The 22,223-nt window shown below is 40.0% G+C and overlaps 1 protein-coding gene across 1 annotated transcript; it reads right to left on the bottom strand.

The window, feature by feature from the left end:
• Positions 1-1,837: 1,837 nt before the first annotated feature.
• On the bottom strand, positions 1,838-21,326 carry LOC140238583 (mesenchyme-specific cell surface glycoprotein-like). The gene is made up of 12 exons (XM_072318483.1): positions 21,131-21,326; positions 9,583-9,804; positions 8,682-8,952; positions 7,242-7,383; positions 6,632-6,752; positions 6,138-6,329; positions 5,691-5,735; positions 5,054-5,160; positions 4,070-4,234; positions 3,155-3,372; positions 2,666-2,790; positions 1,838-1,941 (listed from the first exon to the last, which is right to left on the bottom strand). The coding sequence occupies exons 1-12, from the start codon at positions 21,324-21,326 to the stop codon at positions 1,838-1,840; spliced, it is 1,908 nt and encodes a 635-aa protein (XP_072174584.1).
• Positions 21,327-22,223: the final 897 nt, after the last annotated feature.

Raw genomic sequence — 22,223 nt, 5'->3', positions numbered from 1 at the left:
GGGACATTCAATTCAACAGTTTATCCATTCTTGGATGAATATGTTGGAACTCTGCCGTATAATTCCTGTCCATAGGTTTTGACATGTCCCGTGTATGGCATACGATATGACAAGGTACTGTAAAACCAGACATTTTTGCATGCATTTGAATTTCACAAATTTCACGAAAGCCAAGATTTGCGAAATTAAAATGCATGCGAAAGTTCTTATGTACACCATAATGCATCGGATGCCAGTGGCAATTTGTGAAAAGGCCATCGGCTCCAATTTGTGACAATTTCATACTGTGAATATTTCTTGCTTTACAGTGTTGTAGAGTACAAGTGAAGAAGGATGTCAGATATATGTGTGTACTATTCAATATGCACATGTTATGATGTATGATCCAACTACAAATTTTTATCAGAAAGTGAGAGATATGACATTAAAATGTGATTTATGAGCATTTATGCAAGATGTCTTCTCCTGTGTATGTGTGTTGTGTTGTGAGGTAATAAGAATGTTAACAAATGACAGATTATAGGTGTCACATATACATGTAGTATAGATAGATATGGCAGAAATAGTATGGTATAATGTTAGACACCAGTTCATGTAGCAGTTTTTCTACAGTCAGCTCTGCATATGTTGGAGCTGGCCAAGTCATATTTTTGCTTGAGTCAAAGTATATAGATGTTGAACCCGACTTAAAAGCTGGTACGACATTGCAAAAGTGGAACATGGCCCAAGTCAAACTTATACTTGAGCTCTGATAGGTAAGAGTGAGGCTCAGTTAGCTGTTTACTCACTCCTGCTGAACACATGAAAGTATATCATCAGCCTAATAAACTTGAAGTAAACTCTATAAAACAAAAAAATGGAAGAAATATGTGAAGAACATCACAATTTGAATACTGCTTGTACAGAGAGCTTAAAATTTGAGTTGCAGTAGATTCCACTGTATATTGCATATATGGTGTTGCAGCTGAAGGGAAGAGTGATATAGGTGGTAATGAACATTTTTTGCCCAATCACTGAATATATGTATATATATATATACATGTATATGTATGTGTATATATATATATATATATATATATATATATTCAAATATTATTCTCTCTCTCTCTCTCTCTCTTGCTCTCTCTCTCTGGGATGCTGTCTTCAGCCTTTAGCATGACAATTCCAACGCAGGTTTATGTTTGAGTCTACATTGTTTTATTTAAACATAAAACATATCTACGAATATAAAATATTGTGGAATACGTGGTATTGATATGATTCAAAAGGTCAGATTTCATACAAGTGTGTAAATACATATTCCTCTTTAAACATCTGCATCAGAAAATGCACATAAAACTTTCTCTAAACTACCCCTAAATACAATAGCCACAGTCCAACTACAAAATACAGTGAAAGTGACATCAATCATAAAGTAACTACCAGTATTTCCAGCTGTGCTGATGCACAGAGTATCACAATATTCACTCTATGTGAATCCATTTCCATGCATTCATTCGTCCGCCAGCTCAATTAGCTCTATGTTGCACATTAATATTTTGTTTGTGGTCAAGAATAGAGTCATAAGATTGGAAATATACATTCAAAAATATTGCACACAAGGACCCACCCCTCCCCCTCCACACCAGAAAGAAAGAAGAAGAAGAAAAAAAGAGAGAGATTCCCACTCTAAAGTAAAGTGAGTTTCAGTTGTATCCCATTTGCGTCAATTGTACAACCACCCGTGGCTACATCGGCGTAAAATGGTTTCTCGCTGAAAGACGGCAGTTTTGTTTGTTTGTTTTTTTGTTTTGTTTTTTTTTTTTTTACACAAGAGTGTTCTTGCGTCATAGCTTGTTCACATGAAGCGAGTAGCAGCAGCCAGTAGCAGTGAGAGCAGAACGGCTGGCAGGGGAGACGGGCGGCTCGCCGCACCGCTTCTTGACATCGCAGCCTCCTTCTCTGTGGTGTGGAAGGAAAAAGTGACAGGAGAAAGAAGGGGATTTAGTGTGACTTCTTCATTAACACATGAGCAAGTTAGATTCATTAGAATTAGTCAGATAATTAGTCTTTCATCCAGTCATTCATCCATCCATAATCCATCATAATGATTCCATCTTTATATAAGATATCACAAATTAGAATATAGGCCTAAATATATATATATATATATATATATATATATATATATATATATATATATATATATATATATATATATATATATATATATATTTCAAATCCGCATTACATGAAAATGTGTTAAGGATGATAGAAAGTGACAATAATGTTGTATAGTAGGAAGGACTTGTGCACAGTGGCAATTATTACGCTATTGTAGCCCAGGTGGCTAGATTCAAAAACATGAATACCTGATCCTCTTCCGTGCTGTCTACATCATTTTCTTCATTGGGGTTGATAGAAAAGTATAAAATTGAGAATTTGTCACTTAAATTACCCTGAACTTGAAAAAAAAGGGGAGAGAAAGTAAACAAGAATAGAACCACAATCACAAGGTTCCTGGTTCGAGACCCCTCGTGGTTGTGGCGGTTGTGCCCCTAGGCAAGGTACTTTCTCCATATTGCCGAGTCCCATGGTTGCTTATTCATTGCCTCTTTAGCAGCTTATAAACCATGTTACAATTCAAATCTAATCAAATCATACTATTATGATTCAAAATACTTACTGAGTCTTGCAATCATGAGTTTCCTGGGCTCGTTGGTCACTCTGTACATTGTCACCGTACCACTCTTCTTTCCACCAACCATTAGGTAGGCATTCTTGTCGATCGTCTTTGACGGTGGGATGAATCTAGAACAGAGGCAAATAAGAGATAATTTACCAGTTTATGCTTACTTTATTTTTACTTGGACGTATGTATGTATATATATATATTATGTAATCCCGTTTGCATGTATTAGTTGTTGCTATGTCAGGAAAGTCTTGGATAAGCTCTCTAGTAAGATGGAACATCATGTGTTATTCAAAATTTAAAACCCTCAAACGGATTATCCGATTTTCCTCAACCTTCACTGATGTGTTTCACTAATATTGCTGCTTTCACTCAATCCATCACTGTAATATTTATAGGTTTTAATTCCTCTTATAGGGAAACATGATACGTGTACTAGTACTGGATTGCCTTGCGAGAGGTAATCGGGAATTGACGACTCACTGCAGCGTGGCGGGATCTACGTCGCCGATCGTCTTGGCGTCCATCAGAATGCTGAACTCTGGCGTCGTGGGCGCATTGCGGTACACGGACTCGAAGGCGGGAGTGACGTTGTTGGCTCCAACGCTGAAGATGGCGATGACGCTGGGCCCGTCGACACCGACGAAGACCAAATCGGTGCCGGCCACCTGACCGATGGCAAGACTCTTGCATTCTGCACCCTGTGCAACATTGTGGGAAAAGGTTGTAACGAGTTATTATGATCTCAACCAATATGCTGAACTGTCGGTAAATTGCGTGTATTATAGCGGCCACTGATGCCATTTTAGGATTGAGCAGAAAAAGTCCACACATCATCATCATCACCAACTACAACAATAACAACTGCGTAATTTCTTAAACACCTGTTGTTGTTTTTTGTACAAGAAATATGTATAACTGTCGATAGTTATTGCTAATATTCATTAAAAATATTACATGGATCGTACACAAATACATCCATACATGTGCTGCTTCTCTTTGGCCGTTATATAATAGACAGGTTTGATTGTATAATTATGTATATATGTATATTTGTTCGTGTGCGTGTCTGTAGGGCCTACTAATGTCTGTTTACAAATTGCTAGAAGAATTTATGCATTTTGTCGGCATATAATTTGAGTACATTCCGTATAACTTCTGCGTTCCATATAACATGAGTATATAAGAGTGATATGCTATTAGACCTTGCTTTCTTCGGTCTCTTATTTTTCGCAACCTGTCAGCCAGCTTTGCCTTTGTAAGGCGACTTTTCTTTTCTTTTTTTTTTCTTCTTCTTTTTCTTATTCTTCTTGTTATTATTATCATTACAACTCGTCTAAATATAGAAGAGATGCATTAAACAGAAATCTCTGAGAGGGAAAAGAAGCTGATTCGTACCAGTGACATAGAGGCCTTATCAGCCTGTGAGGCAGGTCCATGGGACTGGGCGTCGGCAGTCTTGCTCTTGCTGTTGAACACGTCCGGGAAGGTCTCCTGTACGGCGGTGGCGATTATGTCGCCACTATCCCAGACAAATTCCAGATCGCTTGTTGTGCCGTTGAACTGAAGTCAAAAGATAATGTTTCGGGAAAATCGGGTTATCACGGATATGTCATGCCACGAGCTAATAATGATACATGTAGCCTACGTATATCTATTAGGCTGTCGATCGTGCTTTTACACATAGTGGTTAATTCGTTAACTTTTGAAAATATCGCATCATATTAAACGGAGCAGTCAGGCGGACGAAACTTACACTTTGATGGTCTTGGTCACTGAGCAAAACTATTCCAAGATAAATGTTGCTTGGAGATTCCCTCGTGAGCAATTATTGTGACAAGTGTTGGTTACAGGATCTTGGTGTCCATTTCATTGTTGATCAGTGCGTGATCTATTGTTCTGATCTTTAATATCGAATTGTGAATTTACGGTACAGTGTAACCCTGATTATTATCTCCCATGCATTCTTCAATATCACATATTTTTCTGCGTTCATAGAAATGTTTTATACCTCGCTTCCTTGAGTGGAAATCAACAGCTGTAGTCAAATGCTGATTTTTGTGCACCATTTCATAGGTAAATATATACATCTTCTTTTGTTGTGCCTCGTATCATACGCCATCACTCTCTAACTGTATTTCATAGTTATACCTCATAAGTTGCTTCAGACCTGTTATTCATTCCGTGCTATGATGCTAACTACATAGACTTACATATTATGAATGTTATACATATGTTATCAAATACATGATTTATATCATACATAATCATATACTATAACATATATTATATAATATATAAGTAATTGTAACATATGTATTTGACAAGATAAGCCATTAATTGAAAAATGATGGCGTTAGATTTGATTATGTAGCTTGTTACCTTGAAGAGGGAGATTCCTCTGGAGCCGAAGAAGTGAAGACGGTTGATGGGTGACTGAGGATTTGAGGGATCTGACCTGCCGTCCACTTTGCTCACCATCAACTTGCCTGAGAGAAAAGAGAAATGATCATGAGCTAATGAATATATCCTTGGCGAAAATCGGTTGTTTCATATTTAGACTTTATAAAATAGTCTTTGATGTGATCGCAAGCAAAGAGCATGGCAGGAATACAGAACTAATGGACAATAGGACACAATGTACTGCAGCACCTCTCTATCAAACACAAGAGCTGCATAATCCAGTTGTCGAAAGTTCGCAATCTTGTTGCAAAGGACATTATAATAATGTTCTCTCTTCAGGTTTTTTTTTAACAAAAACATACTTCTCCTATTGAAGATTTGAGCTTCGGTTTTTGGGAGACTTTTGAACAATAACATCACTATACTTTATTCCATTTTCAAGAACAAATTGCTCATAACCACAGTCGATACTTTAAAGAAATACGTACAACTTGAAAACTCCGTTTCTATCTTACATCCGATTGTTATGAAACTTCTACCGTTCTCTGTCTCTTTCCCAAGGAACGTTGGACAATGCTCTTTTTAGCAGGGTCAGCATGGTTTATGGACAACTTACCAAGTTTTTCTGGATCTTGAAGGTCAGCTTGGAGGGCGGCTGGCGCTGTGTTAGCAATGAAACAAATCGTGAAATAATTTCATGATTATTGGTTCATAAGGATCGGACATATTATTAACTAGTAAGCATATCAATGCATTTATTTTTGCTTAAGTTTTTTTCCCCATCATGGTCGTTGTTATCATTATAAGGAATTTCTTGGCATTTTTTTTTTTTTTTTGGGGGGGGGGGTGGGAGTTGGGGCAGGACAGTCGTATAAAACTTGCATGATGCAATGCATTCCGTATCTTTATTAAAATGTTTTTTTATATTTTAGTATTTTTGATACTACAGAGCTGTGGGACTCGGGAATATCCATTCTACTTCGAGGCGTGAGACATTACGCAATATATATTTTGTGGTAATCTTGCTTGTTATAAGAATGTGATAATGAATGAAGTTAATCACCGTTTTCGAGGCGAGCTCCGCGGATAGCATCGGACCAGGTGCGTCCCTCGAAGGAGTACCGAGTCATGGCTCCCTGATCGGCTGTCAGGAGGTACGTGTCCAGCATGTTCCAGCCGGTCTTGCGTTCGAACGGCTCGATGGCGGCGGCCTGCCGAAGGCTGGAGATGTCGTAGCGGCCGAATGAAGGTCCAGCTGAAACGAATCGAAACAGGGGGTTCATAATAAAATGTTGAGCTAGAGCATTTTGGTCGTTCCACATAGATCTCTTTTCATGATTAATATGCGGACTCATTAGAAATGTCAGTACTTAACGAGTATTGACAAGCCACAATAAACGCTCACATCACTCACCGTCATGTGGAGCAAAAAGAAGGGCGCAAAGAGGTATGAGGTTGACTTGAACTACTAATGCTTGTGGTATGATAAATCAAATGTTTAATAGTTTCAATTGGCTATGTTCAATGTAAACTATGAACAGAGTGAGCTAGACGTACGTTGGGGAGCGTTGGTGGCGTCCAGGTTGAGCTGAAACCATTCCTTAGTACGGAGAGAGTTGAATGCCGACACGGTCTCATTGCCATACTCGAGGTTGATCTGGACTATGGCGTTATTTTCCTGAATATTAAAGACAAGAAAGAGAGAAAATCAAAACAATGCTGTGACTTAATGCGCGCATTTAGTTTTCTCTCTGAATTTTCATTGCACCATCTGCACCAAAACTTGATTAAGACATTCAAAAGTATCCTGGGGAGCTCCGACAAAATGAACGTAAAGCATTGCGATCGAAAATAATGATTGTAGTTTCATTTATGATTGATATGATATTTTGTTGTTGTTTGTTGAGGGGGAATCGTTCGATGGCGGTGTTCGCACTCTTGATATTAAATTTAAAGTTTTAGTTCTTCAGTTTCTTTCTGTGATGACTGCATCGAAATGAATAACAACAGCTTGACTAAAATGTGCATGGAATCGAATTCTTCCTTCTTGTGTTCCAGTTTTTCCAAATGATTAGCATTCACACAATTTGTTCAAATCAATGAAAACACAATGGTGATGTCAATATCACATATTAAACATGGAAAGAGTTTCGAATTCGCTTCTTACCCTCAAGCTGACGTAGGCGCTGTTGTACGTGGGGTCTCCTGTTACATAGTAGGGCTCTACTCCCTGAGAGAAAGTCGGTGTGCTGCTATCGAGTGAACCGTCATAGGGTGTTCGGACGAAGGACAGGTATGGGGCGAACTTTCTGCAAATTGTGAACATACGAAGACCAACCGTTGGCTTTAGTAAATAAGATGGCATCATATTCTCTGAACGTAGATTTGGAAATTCATCTTTCTATACTCAGAAACGTTAATTTTAACGTAATTATAAAACAATGCAAGCCATTCTGGTTTAATCTGAGCATGTCCAGCCTGTGACGGTGTTCTTTGTTTCAGTATCAGTAAGTGAGTGGAAAGCAGGATAGGTGGATAGGAGGATAGGAGGATAGGAGGATATATAGACTGTAAGATCTGCGTTTGATTTTCGGGTGGCAGCAGGTAGAATTCCTGGCTTCATTGACAAGGAGCGTGCCTGGACTTCTTTTAAGGCACCAGTTAAAAAGGGACTTATAGATGCTTACTAATAAGCTATCATTTGACCGATGATGCCAAGTCCCTTCCGAATTAAGACTATCAGTTACGAACTGCAGTTTCCTTAGCAACAACCAATTTTATACCCGATCTACCGAGTAATGAGCATTGCAGAGCTACCATGGAAACTACCTGTAGACTGCAATCAAAGTACGAAAGAATAATTTTGATTTCAAAACAAATGCGTCACTAAGGGTACTTTGTCGTGTTAAACAAAGTTTTGTTAACACGAACACTGCGTAATAAAAACAGCAAATTTGGTAAGGTTTCGATCATTATTTAATGTGATAGAACCGTGGAGCTACCGAATCACAAGAATATGCATCAGCCAGGAATCAAACCTGGTGTTTCGGACATAAAGCGAGACATAAGCGTCTCGGTGTTTTGATCGTGACGTCATAGTTTTGCTCCCCATTGCCCGATAGACTAACCCTATCAACCGCTGATTCCTCGAACACATATACACACAAACACTCATGCAGGCTCCTACCTTTCTTTATCTCTTTCGTGGAAACTCACGCAAACAACTACACTGTAGGCTCCTATTTATCCCTTACAAGCATATCACCTGCTACAGTCACGTACGACCCAGATTTTTTTTTTTCGGCATCATCATTCGACATTATTGATGATTCGTCGATATTAAGATTGCTATAAATCAGTCATTGAATGTAGATACGAACTTCCACCCATCTTTTTTTCCTTCCTCTCACTTCATTTATTCAAAACGAGTCTTTCTGTGGGATATATTTTACTCAGGCTGTCAGACACCTCCTCACTCATTCGAGGCTTACAAGTCACTTTACGGGGTCATATGGTGTTTCAAAAAAACCCCTCAAATTTAGACCATTTCAAATAAATTGGTTGTAATCTGTTTTTCCATAAACAATATCAGGCTCTATGGACTTACGGATCATTGAATCGTGTGAAGTCAATGGTGCTGATCGTCATTCTGAATGGAGCAGCCGTACCACAGTTTTGTGGTACACCGGGACCTGCTGGTGGGCCATTTGGCGGTAACTGCTGGTTGCCGGAGTTGGGGTACAGACGAACAATGGAGACTGTCCCTTCGGGGTTGGTGAAAGTTCCGGCAGAGGCGTCACCGGCAGCTGTGCCCTTGTTGGCGACGACGATGGTCGAGCAGTCATGGAAGAAGCGAAGATGCACTGGATCACTTCCGACTGCAAAGGACGTAGTTTTATCAAGAAGTTGAACGAACAGAATGTAACACAATTAACACAACAAATAGGAAAGCACAACTTGCTCGTAATCTGTGGTATGCTTTCTTATAGTAACGTACCTAATGACAGCGACGCGTTCCGAGGTGTATGTGTAACAGATTGGTTATTGGTGATCATCGTCATCATTAGCATACATTCGACTAGCATTTTTCCTGTAATTAATTCTACTATTATATATCATCAAGATTTATTTCATCGTTAACATCACCCAGAGGCGGCTCTGGGAATTTCGTAAAGGGGGGGGGGGGGGGGTGGAGGAAGGGGGGCTTTACAAAATTAAAGGGGAGACGCACGCGCATCCCCATTTTTCTTTTTATTTCTTCTGTTTTAACAAAAAAAAAATAGGGGGCGACAGGTACGCCCCCGCCTGGATCCGTCACTAATCCTCACCATTGTCAGAGATGTTATATCTCTATATAGGCATACGTATCCATCCACCTCCTGCTATCAGCATGATACGAAGTGAAGGATATCTTGTATATTCAATGAAGTGAAAATTCATAGTTTCCTTTGTTTTTATTCCCCTTCCTCTTCTTCCCCTCCTTAACCTTTATTATCTCTTTTTCTTACCTTGTGCTGAGCACAGCATGTTCCATTTCTTGGAGACCCGCCTATAGCTGTCGTATATCGTCAGGGTTCCCGGATCGGTGATCGACGCACCGCGGGTCAGCCAGGCCACAAAGTATCCGCACTGGGCAATGTTCGTGACTGCCCCACCTGTAGACTTGACCTTAGCCACGATGTCTGGGCGCCGGAAGCGCGCGAAGTCGACAACCTGGACATGCTTGTCACCTAGGGAGATGATAAATGGGAAATATGAAACTTTGCAAAAACTTCCCAAAAACTTTCCAAAAACTTTCCAATTCATCGTACTATGGTTTTAAGGTTCGGTGAATGAGCATGCCTGTCTCATTACATCACTACGTCACCAGTCCTTCTATACAAACCGTGAACCCCGCTCTTTAACCCTCTCTGTGTTAAAGACGTTGGACAGTGTGTATTATTCTCGGTGAATGAGCATGCCTGTCTCATTACATCACTACGTCACCAGTCCTTCTATACAAACCGTGAACCCCGCTCTTTAACCCTCTCTGTGTTAAAGACGTTGGACAGTGTGTATTATTCTGCAATGAGTTTTCTGTGCTTATCTTTACTCAAAGAGAACAATGGGTCAATCACATTGTGCACTGACAAATATGCAGTGTAAAATACAACTTGTTCATGATATATCTATAATTTGCAAATTCATAGAGGCTACTTTTATCAGTGCGTCACAGAATTACATCGAAAATATGACTGAAAGGCAACAGCAACAAAAACAATCTATCTTAGAACCATTGGAAATCAGATATACACTCGTCATTATCATTATTATGTAATACATGTACATTATCTATTAATACGACTGTGATGAATGGGTTATGACAGCAAGATAGTACCCCATTTGGTGTTTTACAAAGAGAACTGGGATACAACACACTATACAGAGGAAAGGGGCCATTGCTTGATTCTTTTTTTTATTGCAAATAATAATAATACGTAAGGCGTATCTCTATTTATCATTAATCGCCTATTGCCACAACTGTTAGTTTTTTGTTTTTGTTTTTTCATTCGGCACAGAATGATGATTGTCGGTGATTGAAAATTATTTTGTGCTCTTGAACTCTCTTGCTGAATGAACTTCATGAAGACGTCGGACTTTGACATTGTTTCAGCTGAAAAATTGTATATTGTTTAGTATTGTATTATTTTGTTGTTGTTGTTTTTATGGGGGTGGAATTCACTTTACTTTACTGCCAATATTAACCAACAGGTACAGAAAACATGAGCAAGTTTCAGCTTGGTGCATGTCACGTGAAGTTCCCAGTACATGTATTTTTCAAAACGTTAATGTAACTCACTGAACACGAAGATGCTACACGAACAACTCTTGGATTCTTTTCATACCTCAACTTCGTGAAGGAGCTGAGATAAAATGATGTCAGGTTCGATACAGTGTTTTACTGCTGCTACAGCAATGTATATCCCTTGGAAGATTCATAGCTATAAAGAGCTGGCATGGGTTCAGAGATAGGTCATATCAATTAGCTGCCTGACAGCACTATTATGGCTTTAAGACATTACCATGATTACTGGCATTAATCCTTCTCTATGGAGACCTTATAATCATGATACTAATAGTTTAAACATAACAGCACCAACTGGGTATCACGGTTACTTTCCCCCGCAGTATACAGTATACACTCCATGAAGTCAGCAGGGCGTTTCTAGCTGATTCGGGGGCACATCCTCTTACGTCATCCCCTCGCAGGGCGGTTTTTTGATAACAGGAATCCGGTGATGAGTCTCATTAATCGATGTCGGCAGGCCGAGGTTTATTTTCAGGTCCGCATAAGATGTTTCCTCACTCCGTTTCCCGACTAAATAACCATTCGTGACTAGTTTCAAATGACTGGATAAATAATTTGATACCGAATTCCTCTTGACCGCGTGCAGTGTATAGATTTGACCTTTAAGAAGGGGGGGGGGGGGGTGAGTGGTACGACGTAAGTTTCCAGGCTGCTGCTTCTTTGACTGGTGCTGAAGTCTTATGGAAATGAAGAAAAAATGAGCACTTCAGAAACTTTTTTCCTTTTCCTTCTCTTTGTACAGAATTCACAAAGAATAATTGGGATAAGTAAATGTTGGTTACAGAAGCAATTAAGAAGTATAGAGAGACCCCATGTCTTCTGAATATAGTTCAAATAAGTCGCCCCTACACAACCAGAATAAGGATTTCTTATGATCATGTACTACGCTGCATTCTATTTGTAATTATCTTGCAATACTGACGGCATTCTCTGAACACAACAAGTGTTATTTTTGTATTTGTACATTAGTTATCCCACTGGTAGTTTGTTCAATTCATAAGATCTTGAATTCAGTGTTTCATGAGTCAAGATGGTACAGTTATTACAAGAGGATTCACATAAAGTTGACAAAAATGAAATACAGACGGAGCGAGAGAGGTCGTGCTCCGAATCATCAAAACATGATGAGTAACAATCTACATTGGTTTGGAAAGAAAACGACAAAGCGTTTAGACAATTATGATTACAGTAAGTTATTGTGGAGGACAATCGCAATGACATACGTATCTAGTTTGTCTTGAATATATAGCGTAAATAAAAGCCAACCGAACCTAAAGTGACAAAACGGTAGAAGTTTTATTGTTAAAATCGCACAAAGAAAAGAAACATCAGATTTTTCCCCCCATGAAACACTGACTTTGGTCACAATCAAAATAAAAATATAGGCCACCGAAGTTTGGGTATCATCGTCTCATATTAGCAACGGCGTAAATCCGTACTGAGGAGTGGGGGGGATGGTCATCACCACGATCACAAGCCCATAACCGGGGGGGGGGGGGGAAGCTTTGTGCCCCCTCCCCTCCCCCCCCCCCCACCACAGACACACTTTACAGGGATCGGATGTCCCATGCATTCTTTTGCAGAAATATAAAGCGGGAGGAGAATGGCAGCAAAAATATGAAGACTTTTTGTTCTTGTTGTTGCTTTTTTTTTTGCTTGTCAGATGACTTGCGGCGGAAAATCAGTTTGTATTTGAAATATCTGTGAGAGGGAGCGGAGCGACCGAACGGGGGGAGGGTGTGTATGGGGGGGGGGGTGTATCCCTCTCCCACACGAGGAAGATTTTGCATTTTAAGACCTGAAATTCAGCGATCTGGTGCACACGTTTGGTGAAATTTTTGTGTTTTTTTTTCTTTAAAAAAACCCAATAGAAAATGAAATATTCACAATATATTATTGAATGACTAAATCGTGGTATTTCAGCTCTTGCTCCGCCTGTGCGACATCACTGCAAAGGCCTACTAAATAGTGGGGCCTATCACCGGCGTAGACAGGATTTGATCTTAGGGGGAGCGGTTTTGAGATCGTGAGGGAGCGAAGCAAGCAAGGGGGGGGGGAGGGTATGGTAGGGGGGTTTCCCCCTCCCATCTTTTTACATTGAAATTTTGACATTTTACTGTCCAAAAACTGCCGTTTGTAGCTATATTCTTCGCTTTGGAAACTAAGGGGGGGGGGGGCACACCGGCGCAACTGCTGTCAATCACTGGCAGCAACATCAGGAGAATGGCATAGCAATTAAATGCGAGCGAGCGGAGCGAGCGAGCTTGAAAAATTTGACATAATACTTTTACAGTCTAAAAACTGCCTTTTGTAGATATACTTCTTCGCTTTGGGAATTAAGGGGTGCCGCACCGGGCGCCGCACCGGGCGCAACTGCTGTCAATCACTGGCAGCAACATCAGGAGAATGGTGTAGCGATTAAATGCGAGCGAGCTTGAAAATTTTGGCATTTTACAGTCCAAAAACTGCCGTTTGTGGCTGTATTTTTTTTTTTTTTTTGCTTTGGAAATTAAGGGGGGCGCACCGGGTGCAACTGCTGGCAATTACTGGCAGCAACATCAGGAGAATGGTGTAGCGATTAAATGCGAGCGAGCTTGAAAATTTTGGCATTTTACAGTCCAAAAACTGCCGTTTGTGGCTGTATTTTTTTTGCTTTGGAAATTAAGGGGGGCACACCGGGTGCAATTGCTGGCAATTACTGGCAGCAACATCAGGAGAATGGCATAACAATTGAATGCGAGCGAGTGAAGCAAGCGAGCTTGAAAATCTTGACATTTTACAGTCCAAAAACTGCCGTTTTTGGCTGTATTTTTTCGCTTTGGAAATTAAGGAGGGCGCACCGGGCGCAACTGCTGGCAGTTACTGGCAGCAACATCAGGGGAATGGCATAACGATTAAATGCGAGCGAGTGAAGCGAGTGAGCTTGAATATGTTGACTTTTGACAGTCCCAAAACTGTCTTTGTAGCTATATTCTTCGCTTTGGAAATTAAGGAGGCGCACCGGGCACAACTGCTGGCAATTACTGGCAGCATGCAACATCAGGGGAATGGCATAACGATTGAATGCGAGCGAGCGAAGCGAGCGAGTTTGAAAATTTTGACATTAATATTTACAGTCCCCATAAAGTGCCGTTTGTAGCTGTATTTTTTCGCTTTGAAAATTAAGGGGGGGGGGCACACCGGGCGCAACTGCTGGCAGTTAGTACTGGCAGCAACATCAGGGGAATGGCATAACGATTAAATGCGAGCGAGCGAAGCGAGTGAGCTTGAAAATGTTGACTTTTGACAGTCTCCAAACTGTCTTTGTAGCTATATTCTTCGCTTTGGAAATTAAGGGGGGCGCACCGGGCACAACTGCTGGCAGTTACTGGCAGCAGCATCAGGGGAATGGCATAACGATTAAATGCGAGCGAGCGAAGCGAGTGAGCTTGAAAATTTTGACTTTTTACAGTCCCAAAACTGTCTTTGTAGCTAATTCTTCGCTTTGGAAATTAAGGGGGGGGGGGCACACCGGGCGCAACTGCTGGCAGTTACTGGCAGCAACATCAGGGGAATGGCATAACGATTGAATGCGAGCAAGCGAAGCGAGCGAGTTTGAAAATCTTGACATTTTACAGTCCCCAAAGTGCCGTTTGTTGCTGTATTTTTTCGCTTTGAAAATTAAGGGGGGGGGGGGGCACACCGGGCCAACTGCCGGCAATTACTGGCAGCAACATCAGGGGAATGGTATAACGATTAAATGCGAGCGAGCGAAGCGAGTGAGCTTGAAAATTTTGACTTTGTACAGTCCTAAAACTGTCGTTTGTAGCTATATTTTTCGCTTTGGAAATTAAGGGGGGGGGGCGCACCGGGCACAAGTGCTGGCAATTACTGGCAGTATGCAACATCAGGAGAATGGCATAACGATTGAATGCGAGCAAGCGAAGCGAGCGAGTTTGAAAATTTTGACATTATTTTTTACAGTCCCCAAAGTGCCGTTTGTGGCTGTATTTTTTCGCTTTGGAAATTAAGGGGGGGGGGCACGCCGGGCCAACTGCCGGCAATTATTGGCAGCAACATCAGGAGAATGGCATAACGATTAAATGCGAGCGAGCGAAGCGAGTGAGCTTGAAAATTTTGATATTTTACAGTCCCAAAAACTGTCCTTTGTGGCTGTATTATTTCGCTTTGGAAATCAAGGGGGCGCACCAGGTGAAAACTGCTGGCAGTTACTGGCAGCAACATCAGGAGAACGGCATAATGATTAAATGCGAGTGAGCTTGAATATTTTGACATTTTACAGTCCCCAAAACTGTCGTTTGTGGCTGTATTTTTTCGCTTTGGAAATTAAGGAGGCGCACCGGGCGAAAACTACTGGCAATTGCTGGCTGCAACATCAGGAGAATGGTGTAATGATTAAATGCAAGCGAGCAAAGCGAGCGAGCTTCAAAATTTTGACATTTTACAGTCCAAACACTGTCGTTTGTAGCTATATTTCGCTTTGGAAATTAAGGGGGGCGCACCGGGCGCAACTGCTGTCAGTCACTGGCAGCAACATCAGAAGAATGGCATAGCGATTAAATGCGAGCGAGCGAAGCGAGCGAGCTTCAAAATTTTGACATTTTACAGTCCAAAAACTGCCGTTTGTAGCTATATTTTTCGCTTGGGAAATTAAGGGGGGGGGGGCGCATCGGGCGAAAACTGCTGGCAATTACTGGCTGCAACATCAGGAGAATGGTATAATGATTAAATGCGAGCGAGCAAAGCGAGCGAGCTTCAAAATTTTGACATTTTACAGTCCAAAAACTGTCGTTTGCAGCTATACCATATTTCGCTTTGGAAATTAAGGGGGGCGCACCGGGCGCAACTGCTGTCAGTCACTGGCAGCAACATCAGAAGAATGGCATAGCGATTAAATGCGAGCGAGCGGAGCGAGCGAGCTTTAAAATTTTGACATTTTACACTCCAAAAACTGCCGTTTGTGGCTATATTTTTCGCTTTTGTTTGTCCCACGTTTATGGGGGAACCATTCCCCCCCCACCCCCATCGACGCCTCTGCATATGAGGGTGCTTTTGTTAAGTGAAAGATCAGCTGCACACTCTTTGATAAATTAGGGAAATATACGTCAATCTCAAAAGTGTACAAAGTCTATCGAAAGGGATCCTGTATAGCGGAGCTTTTGCATGTTAAAGATTGCAATACAACTATCTGGTGCATAGTTCTGGCGATATTTGGACAATTTTCCATTAAGAAGGTTCGAGATTTGTCCTCATCTCGGGAATTGCTTGGGGGATAAATGATTTGTCTGCCTAAACACTTGCCCCCCTTTGCCCCCCCCCCCAAAAAAAAAAAAATAGATTCGACGCCCCTGATCTTCCCTGGTATGCCCATAGATGTATCCTGACTGAGTCACCAGTCACTGTCGTTTCTCAGGAATGATTCAGGAAATGGAGAGGGTTCAATTATGGCGATATAGTTTTTTTTATTGTTTGTTTGTTTGTTTGTTTTCATACATATTTTGCAGATGGTCCCAAGTTACTCGCGTCATAGCATGTTTACATGTAGGCCTATACTATGTGACGTTGTCAACGTCTGAGCCATACCTTACATTGTACAGTATCGTCGGCCTCATGCCGAAAGGGCACTAATAGTGTACAAAGTCTATGGTGTTAAGGCCTTTTGGCATAAGGCCGACGGTTATGTCGATGTTACTTTCTTCGCGAGCGAGCGAAGCGAGCGAGCGCTTGAGAAAATTATGTATACATTTTCCTACAAGATAGAATACTGTTCAGCTCTGTTTCCTGTCTGAAGGCCGGCGTACAAACGTCACGCAATATGCCAAAATTGATACAATCACATTTCTGCTTCCTCCATTTTTTTTTTTCAAAATTCAGGGGGGGATGATTGTACAGGCCATCCCCCCCTCCTCCATTTCAGGGGGGGATATATCCCCCCCATCCCCCCCGGGATTTACGCCCATGCATATTAGAAGTCTCAAGCTGAATTTCACTTAAACCTTGGCAACTTTTTTCTTTTAACAAAAGGTGACTAAATCAGCAAGTGTGTGACGATATTATGTTATCCTTGTACGAAACGTAATTTAACTTGATTAAACTATGTGAAACTTAAAACATCGTCGTCTTATATACCTTTCTTATTTATGTGAGAGTTTAAACTCTAACATTGCATCGTTTACTTTTCTTTTACAAAATGGTAGCATAATTATGTATTCTTGATATGCATAATTGTAGACATATAATTAATTACTAACAAATCTACTATTTATTTATTCATTTATTTGTTTATTCATTTTGCTTATCTATTTATCTTTTTAACTACACACAGTAACAGATGTCGTCTCCAAGCTCCTCAGTGAAAAGTGATACCTAAGCTAATACAGGAAGATAGTACCAGCCTCACGTATTAGCGAAAGGGATCTAGTTGCCAAATCATCTGACAACCACCAGCACGATCTCTTCTAATTCTGGAAGACATTATTTGTTAGAATGCTACAACAGTCACTAAAATTCGGCGTATTAAAATTCTTGAGAATGACTTTGGCGTTGTTTGACTTTTCCTTGGTTGGAACAATATACCATTATATTGTAGGAGTGCAAAATGCGATCATTATTAAAGGTATAATCCACGTTTCCTGGAGAGGAAAACGCACGTTATCACCAAACAAACCCCGACGGATATTGATCTTAATCACCTGTAGCAAAGTTTTGCTCTTTCTCTCAAGTCCAGAACGGAGAGGGCTCAGACAGCCCCCTGTGCGGAGGGAGATGTTATGATATTGCCATAGAACCTTGATTAGTGAGCACTTCCTTGCGGTGCGTCCAATAAAGAACACAAAGTTTGGGTTTTGACATTACGTGTTCAAAATGAAATCTCTTTTTTCTTGGGCACTATCTAAATTAATAAACTAAACGCATATTTCCGGATTCCTTTCATCTGCGATATTCTGTGAGCCTACAATGGGCAAAGACTGCAAATTATATAGAATGCCGTTTCCTGTTGGACAGGGCGTAAAAAGCGACGGGTACATGACGATTGTGGCATTCAAATGTTCACGCGCAGACAGTGCCTTCATACACGAGTCATGAACTTGTTGATAATTTAATTGATGTATTATTCCCAAAAATAGTATCAATACTTGCCACGACTACAAAAAAAAAGTCTTCAGGTGAACACAGACTGAATTAGGACTGTTTGATTACTCATTTTGGCGACATCGTACACAAGCTTGTCGATTGATTGCTGTCACGAAAATAGGACATGAAATTTGAAGTTTGAATTGACTGATATAGAAAGATTTACTTGCGGTGAGTTGATAACTGAGGATATTTTGGAAGTGTTTTCATTTTATCAAACACCATAATATTGATCCGCTTTGAACCAAATTTTGACTCAATGTATAGGCCTACAATTAAGGCTTGGTGAAATTTGACACATTGTCATCTTTGAAAAAGGCGACATTAACTGAGGAGCAGTTAGTGTTAGGATTTAAGGATAAAATTTGAAGCACGTTGTTCTATATACTGGTGTATTTTTATTCTGGATTGACCTTTACATGAGCCGGGGAAGAGGAAGGGGAAGGGAAGCGCTGGAGAGGGGGTAGACAGCGGCCTAGGACGAGAGAGTCGAGTACGGGAAATGACACATCGCAGCGTGGAGCAGACTAAGGATGTCGAAACGACGCACAGGGACTAGACACAAAGAAATCAAAACCTTGAGATGGGTTTCGCCAACAGAGACAGAAATCAAAACCGAGAAGAAGAAGAAGAAGAAGAAGAAGAAGAAGAAGAAGAAGAAGAAATATTAGTAGAAGAAGAAGAAAAAAGAAAAAAAAATGTTAGTAGAAGAAGAAGAAGAAAAAAAAAGAAAAAATGTTAGTAGAAGAAGAAGAAGAAAAAGAAGAAGAAATATTAGTAGAAGAAGAAGAAAAAAAGAAGAAATATTAGTAGAAGAAGAAGAAGAGACAGACAGAAGAAAGTGTGTGTGTTAGAGAGAGAGAGGGAGAGAGAGAGAGAGAGAATAGTGATATCTTATCTCTCTTATGAAACACTCATGTGGTGACAAGGGGTAACATTGCACTCCTGAAAGAAAAGTTTTCAAGAAGAAAGAAATTCGACAACTTAATGGCATTACCGGGTTCAACAAACAATGAATAGAAACTGCAGAAAGAGAATGTTTGTACAACAGGAATGTATAATTTAATTAGCATGATATGTTTGGTACATCTATATTTTTGTTCAAAATGAAAAGAAAAAACAGCAACATGGAACAAAAGGTGTGATGATTAGCCTACAAGGATGAGTTAACCAAAGAGAATAGCACAGCAAAAATCTAATATATGAAGTACCCTATCAGAAGAAGAGTCAGCATGGACATGAAACCAGAAAAAAAAAATGTGTTAAAAATAAAGTTAAAAGCTCGAATATATAATCAATAAAAAATCGTAGAAGTGTTAAACGTGTTCTTTTTTTTTTCTAATCTGCACTATATAGAGTTGAATTCAACTATACGTTAATAGTAGTTATATATATATATATATATTATATATATATATTTGCAAGTAAGAAGGTATAAGAACTACATGTAAGTTTATTCCAGTAGCGTTGTCATGACTTTTCTAGTTTGATGTCGCATGCTACACAAGAAGATAGACTGAAACTCGCATCTAATGCTGCATGATTATATATATATATATATATATATATATATATATATATATATATATATATATATATATATATATTTATATATGATGATTTAATGTAGCCCTACTATACTTGGATTATGCACCTTGATATTTTTTAACTTCAATGTTTCCAATATACCTTATATACTTTTGTGGGTTTTTTTTTCTTGAATGATGAAACAAAACAAAACAAATCTGCTGAAATTGATAACGTTAATACACTATTTAGGAACAATCATTATTGATACTGAGATGTTTGAAATAAGAACAATCAGAGTCAGTTTCGTTGAAATGTTTCCGTACCATTGATTAATATGCTGTGGTCTATTGTGTTTAGCTCACAGACGATAAGAGCCAACAGAACACGTGCACTGCGTACCCCCCCCCCCCCCGAAAGCATGATACACCTCACTGTCACGAGTAGATGTTGCACGTGAATGAAACCGCGAACATCTCATCACGTTAAAAGTCAGTTTCATGAAAAGTTTTCACAAAATTCATTGAAATTTCCTATAGCTAACGAACCCGATTTGATATGTGAGCATGCAGAGGCGTCTATAAAATGGCCAAATAGCTGGAAATAACATTTATCTACTCTGCTTCAGGAATGTAATGCTTAAATCTCGAAAGTATTTATTAGATTATGGATATAACTATAGATAGGAGATTAAAACACTGTAAGAGGCCCTTTTCATCCTCCCTTATTCAATAGTTATGATATTCATCGTAACTCATATCAAGAATTCAGGCCACAAAAAACACTGTGTCATGCATTCCATTGATAAAATCTTAATGAATTGGGGATGTTTGCATCCAATATGCTACCTTTAATTGTGCCCTCGTAGAGAGACGAATGCACAGCCTTCCCTACGCCCGGATAGACTTAATTTAGCCAGCCAGCTGCCAACAATTTCCCATTCCAAAATTAGCCCCCCTGAATTGGCACGCGGACCAACTTCGAAAAAAAGAAAAAGTTACATAGCCCGATCGAATTTTTCATCTGGCAAGAGTGGACATAAAACCATCCAGATATTAGCAGCAATAATTGGGCTATTACTAATCAATAAACTCTACTAAGACGAGATGAATGTCTTGGCATCGTCGAGGTTCCCGTTATAGTTCATATCGCGCTGTATACTATCAATAATTCAAATGTTTAATGTTGATAATATACACTTTGTTTCTTCCTTATTCTTATATTTTCAATCTGTACATTTCCATTGCTATTGTTATATAGTAACCATTCCATTTCAGGACGGTTCCAGAAGTCCCAGCTTCATTCTGCGCTGCATATCATTATGTATATCTTTTTTCAATGTAAATATAGGTTCAAATCTCAGTCCTGATACTTGCGATGCACTTTGCACCATACTATATTTCTTTTCTGCCCCTTCCTCCTCGTTCTCCTATCTTTACTTTTGATGCCAGCTTCCTCGACGAGAAATACCCTGGACATTGATAGCCAGAGGCACCATTAGTTTTATCAATATACCTTCTTGGTTTGACCACTTTAGACTGACTTACCTGCAACGTATGCGTAGGAGGTAACTGGGTCGTAAACCACGCTGTTCACTGCACCTCCATCATAGACGTAAGTTGGCTCTGCTGCGTTGATATAGTCCGCAGGAACGTACTGGGTGGAGAGTTTTTGAAGAGTCCACACGGCAAAGGCGCCGTGGATTGACAACAAGAAAACGGATAAGATTCGCAAAAGTCCCATGGTTGGGGTGTACAAAGGGCAGAGTCCTTCAAGGAGAGATGGATGTACCTCACAAGTGGACTCCTTTGTGAGATGATGAAGTTGAAGAAGAGGCTCGCTAGAGAACGTGGATCACCCAAGGACGTCCACAAATGCAGAGGGTGTTCTAGAGGGATCGATGAAGGTGGAGCAAAACTTCCCCAAAAGACTCACGCGCATGCGCGGATGCTAGAATTAGTAAGAGTGCTCTGACGTAAAGATCTCGTGTTATATCTTACAAAGCTCACGCCACGATGACTAAAGGCATTGGAGAACACAGCCAGCCAACCTATTCTGACTGCTTTGACATCAAGAGAGTTAAATTGTGAAATAGGGCTTAATAATTCGGCCCTCTCCCTTGCCTTGAGCGGATGTGTGAAATAGAGTTAATTACCACAACACTGGCCAGTAAGGGGAATCTCTCATAATCACCCTCTGTGACGTAAAATGTGTTTCCTTAACTACAAACTATAGTTACACTCTCTCTAAGTTTTCTTTTCTTAAAAGTGGATTTTTATTTTTTTATTTTCAGGAGTAGCAATATGATATTTGCTTGGTTCAAATAGCAACGTCATTATTATCTTATCAATGATGCTTTAAAGGGATGGTATAGTATTGGTGGAGCTGAGGATTGGGCTTTCAACTTTTTGCAAGATACCAAGAAAACAGTCTTATGAAATAGTAAAGAGCATACCATTCTAAGAGGAATTCAAAGTTTATTTGATGAAAATCGGTTTTTGAATGGCTGAGACATCCAAAAACAAAGTAAAACAAAGCAATGTAATGAAAGGTGGGTCCCACCTTTTATTAGGATTACTCTGTTTTGTGTATCTCAGTCATTTCAAAACCAATTTTCATCAAATAAACGTTCAATTGCTC

This window comes from Diadema setosum, chromosome 15 (assembly GCF_964275005.1).
Source record: "Diadema setosum chromosome 15, eeDiaSeto1, whole genome shotgun sequence".
NCBI classification, from domain to species: Eukaryota; Metazoa; Echinodermata; class Echinoidea; order Diadematoida; family Diadematidae; genus Diadema; species Diadema setosum.
The sequence above is the reverse complement of the archived record's forward strand: the minus strand, read 5'-3'. Positions and strand labels throughout refer to the sequence as shown.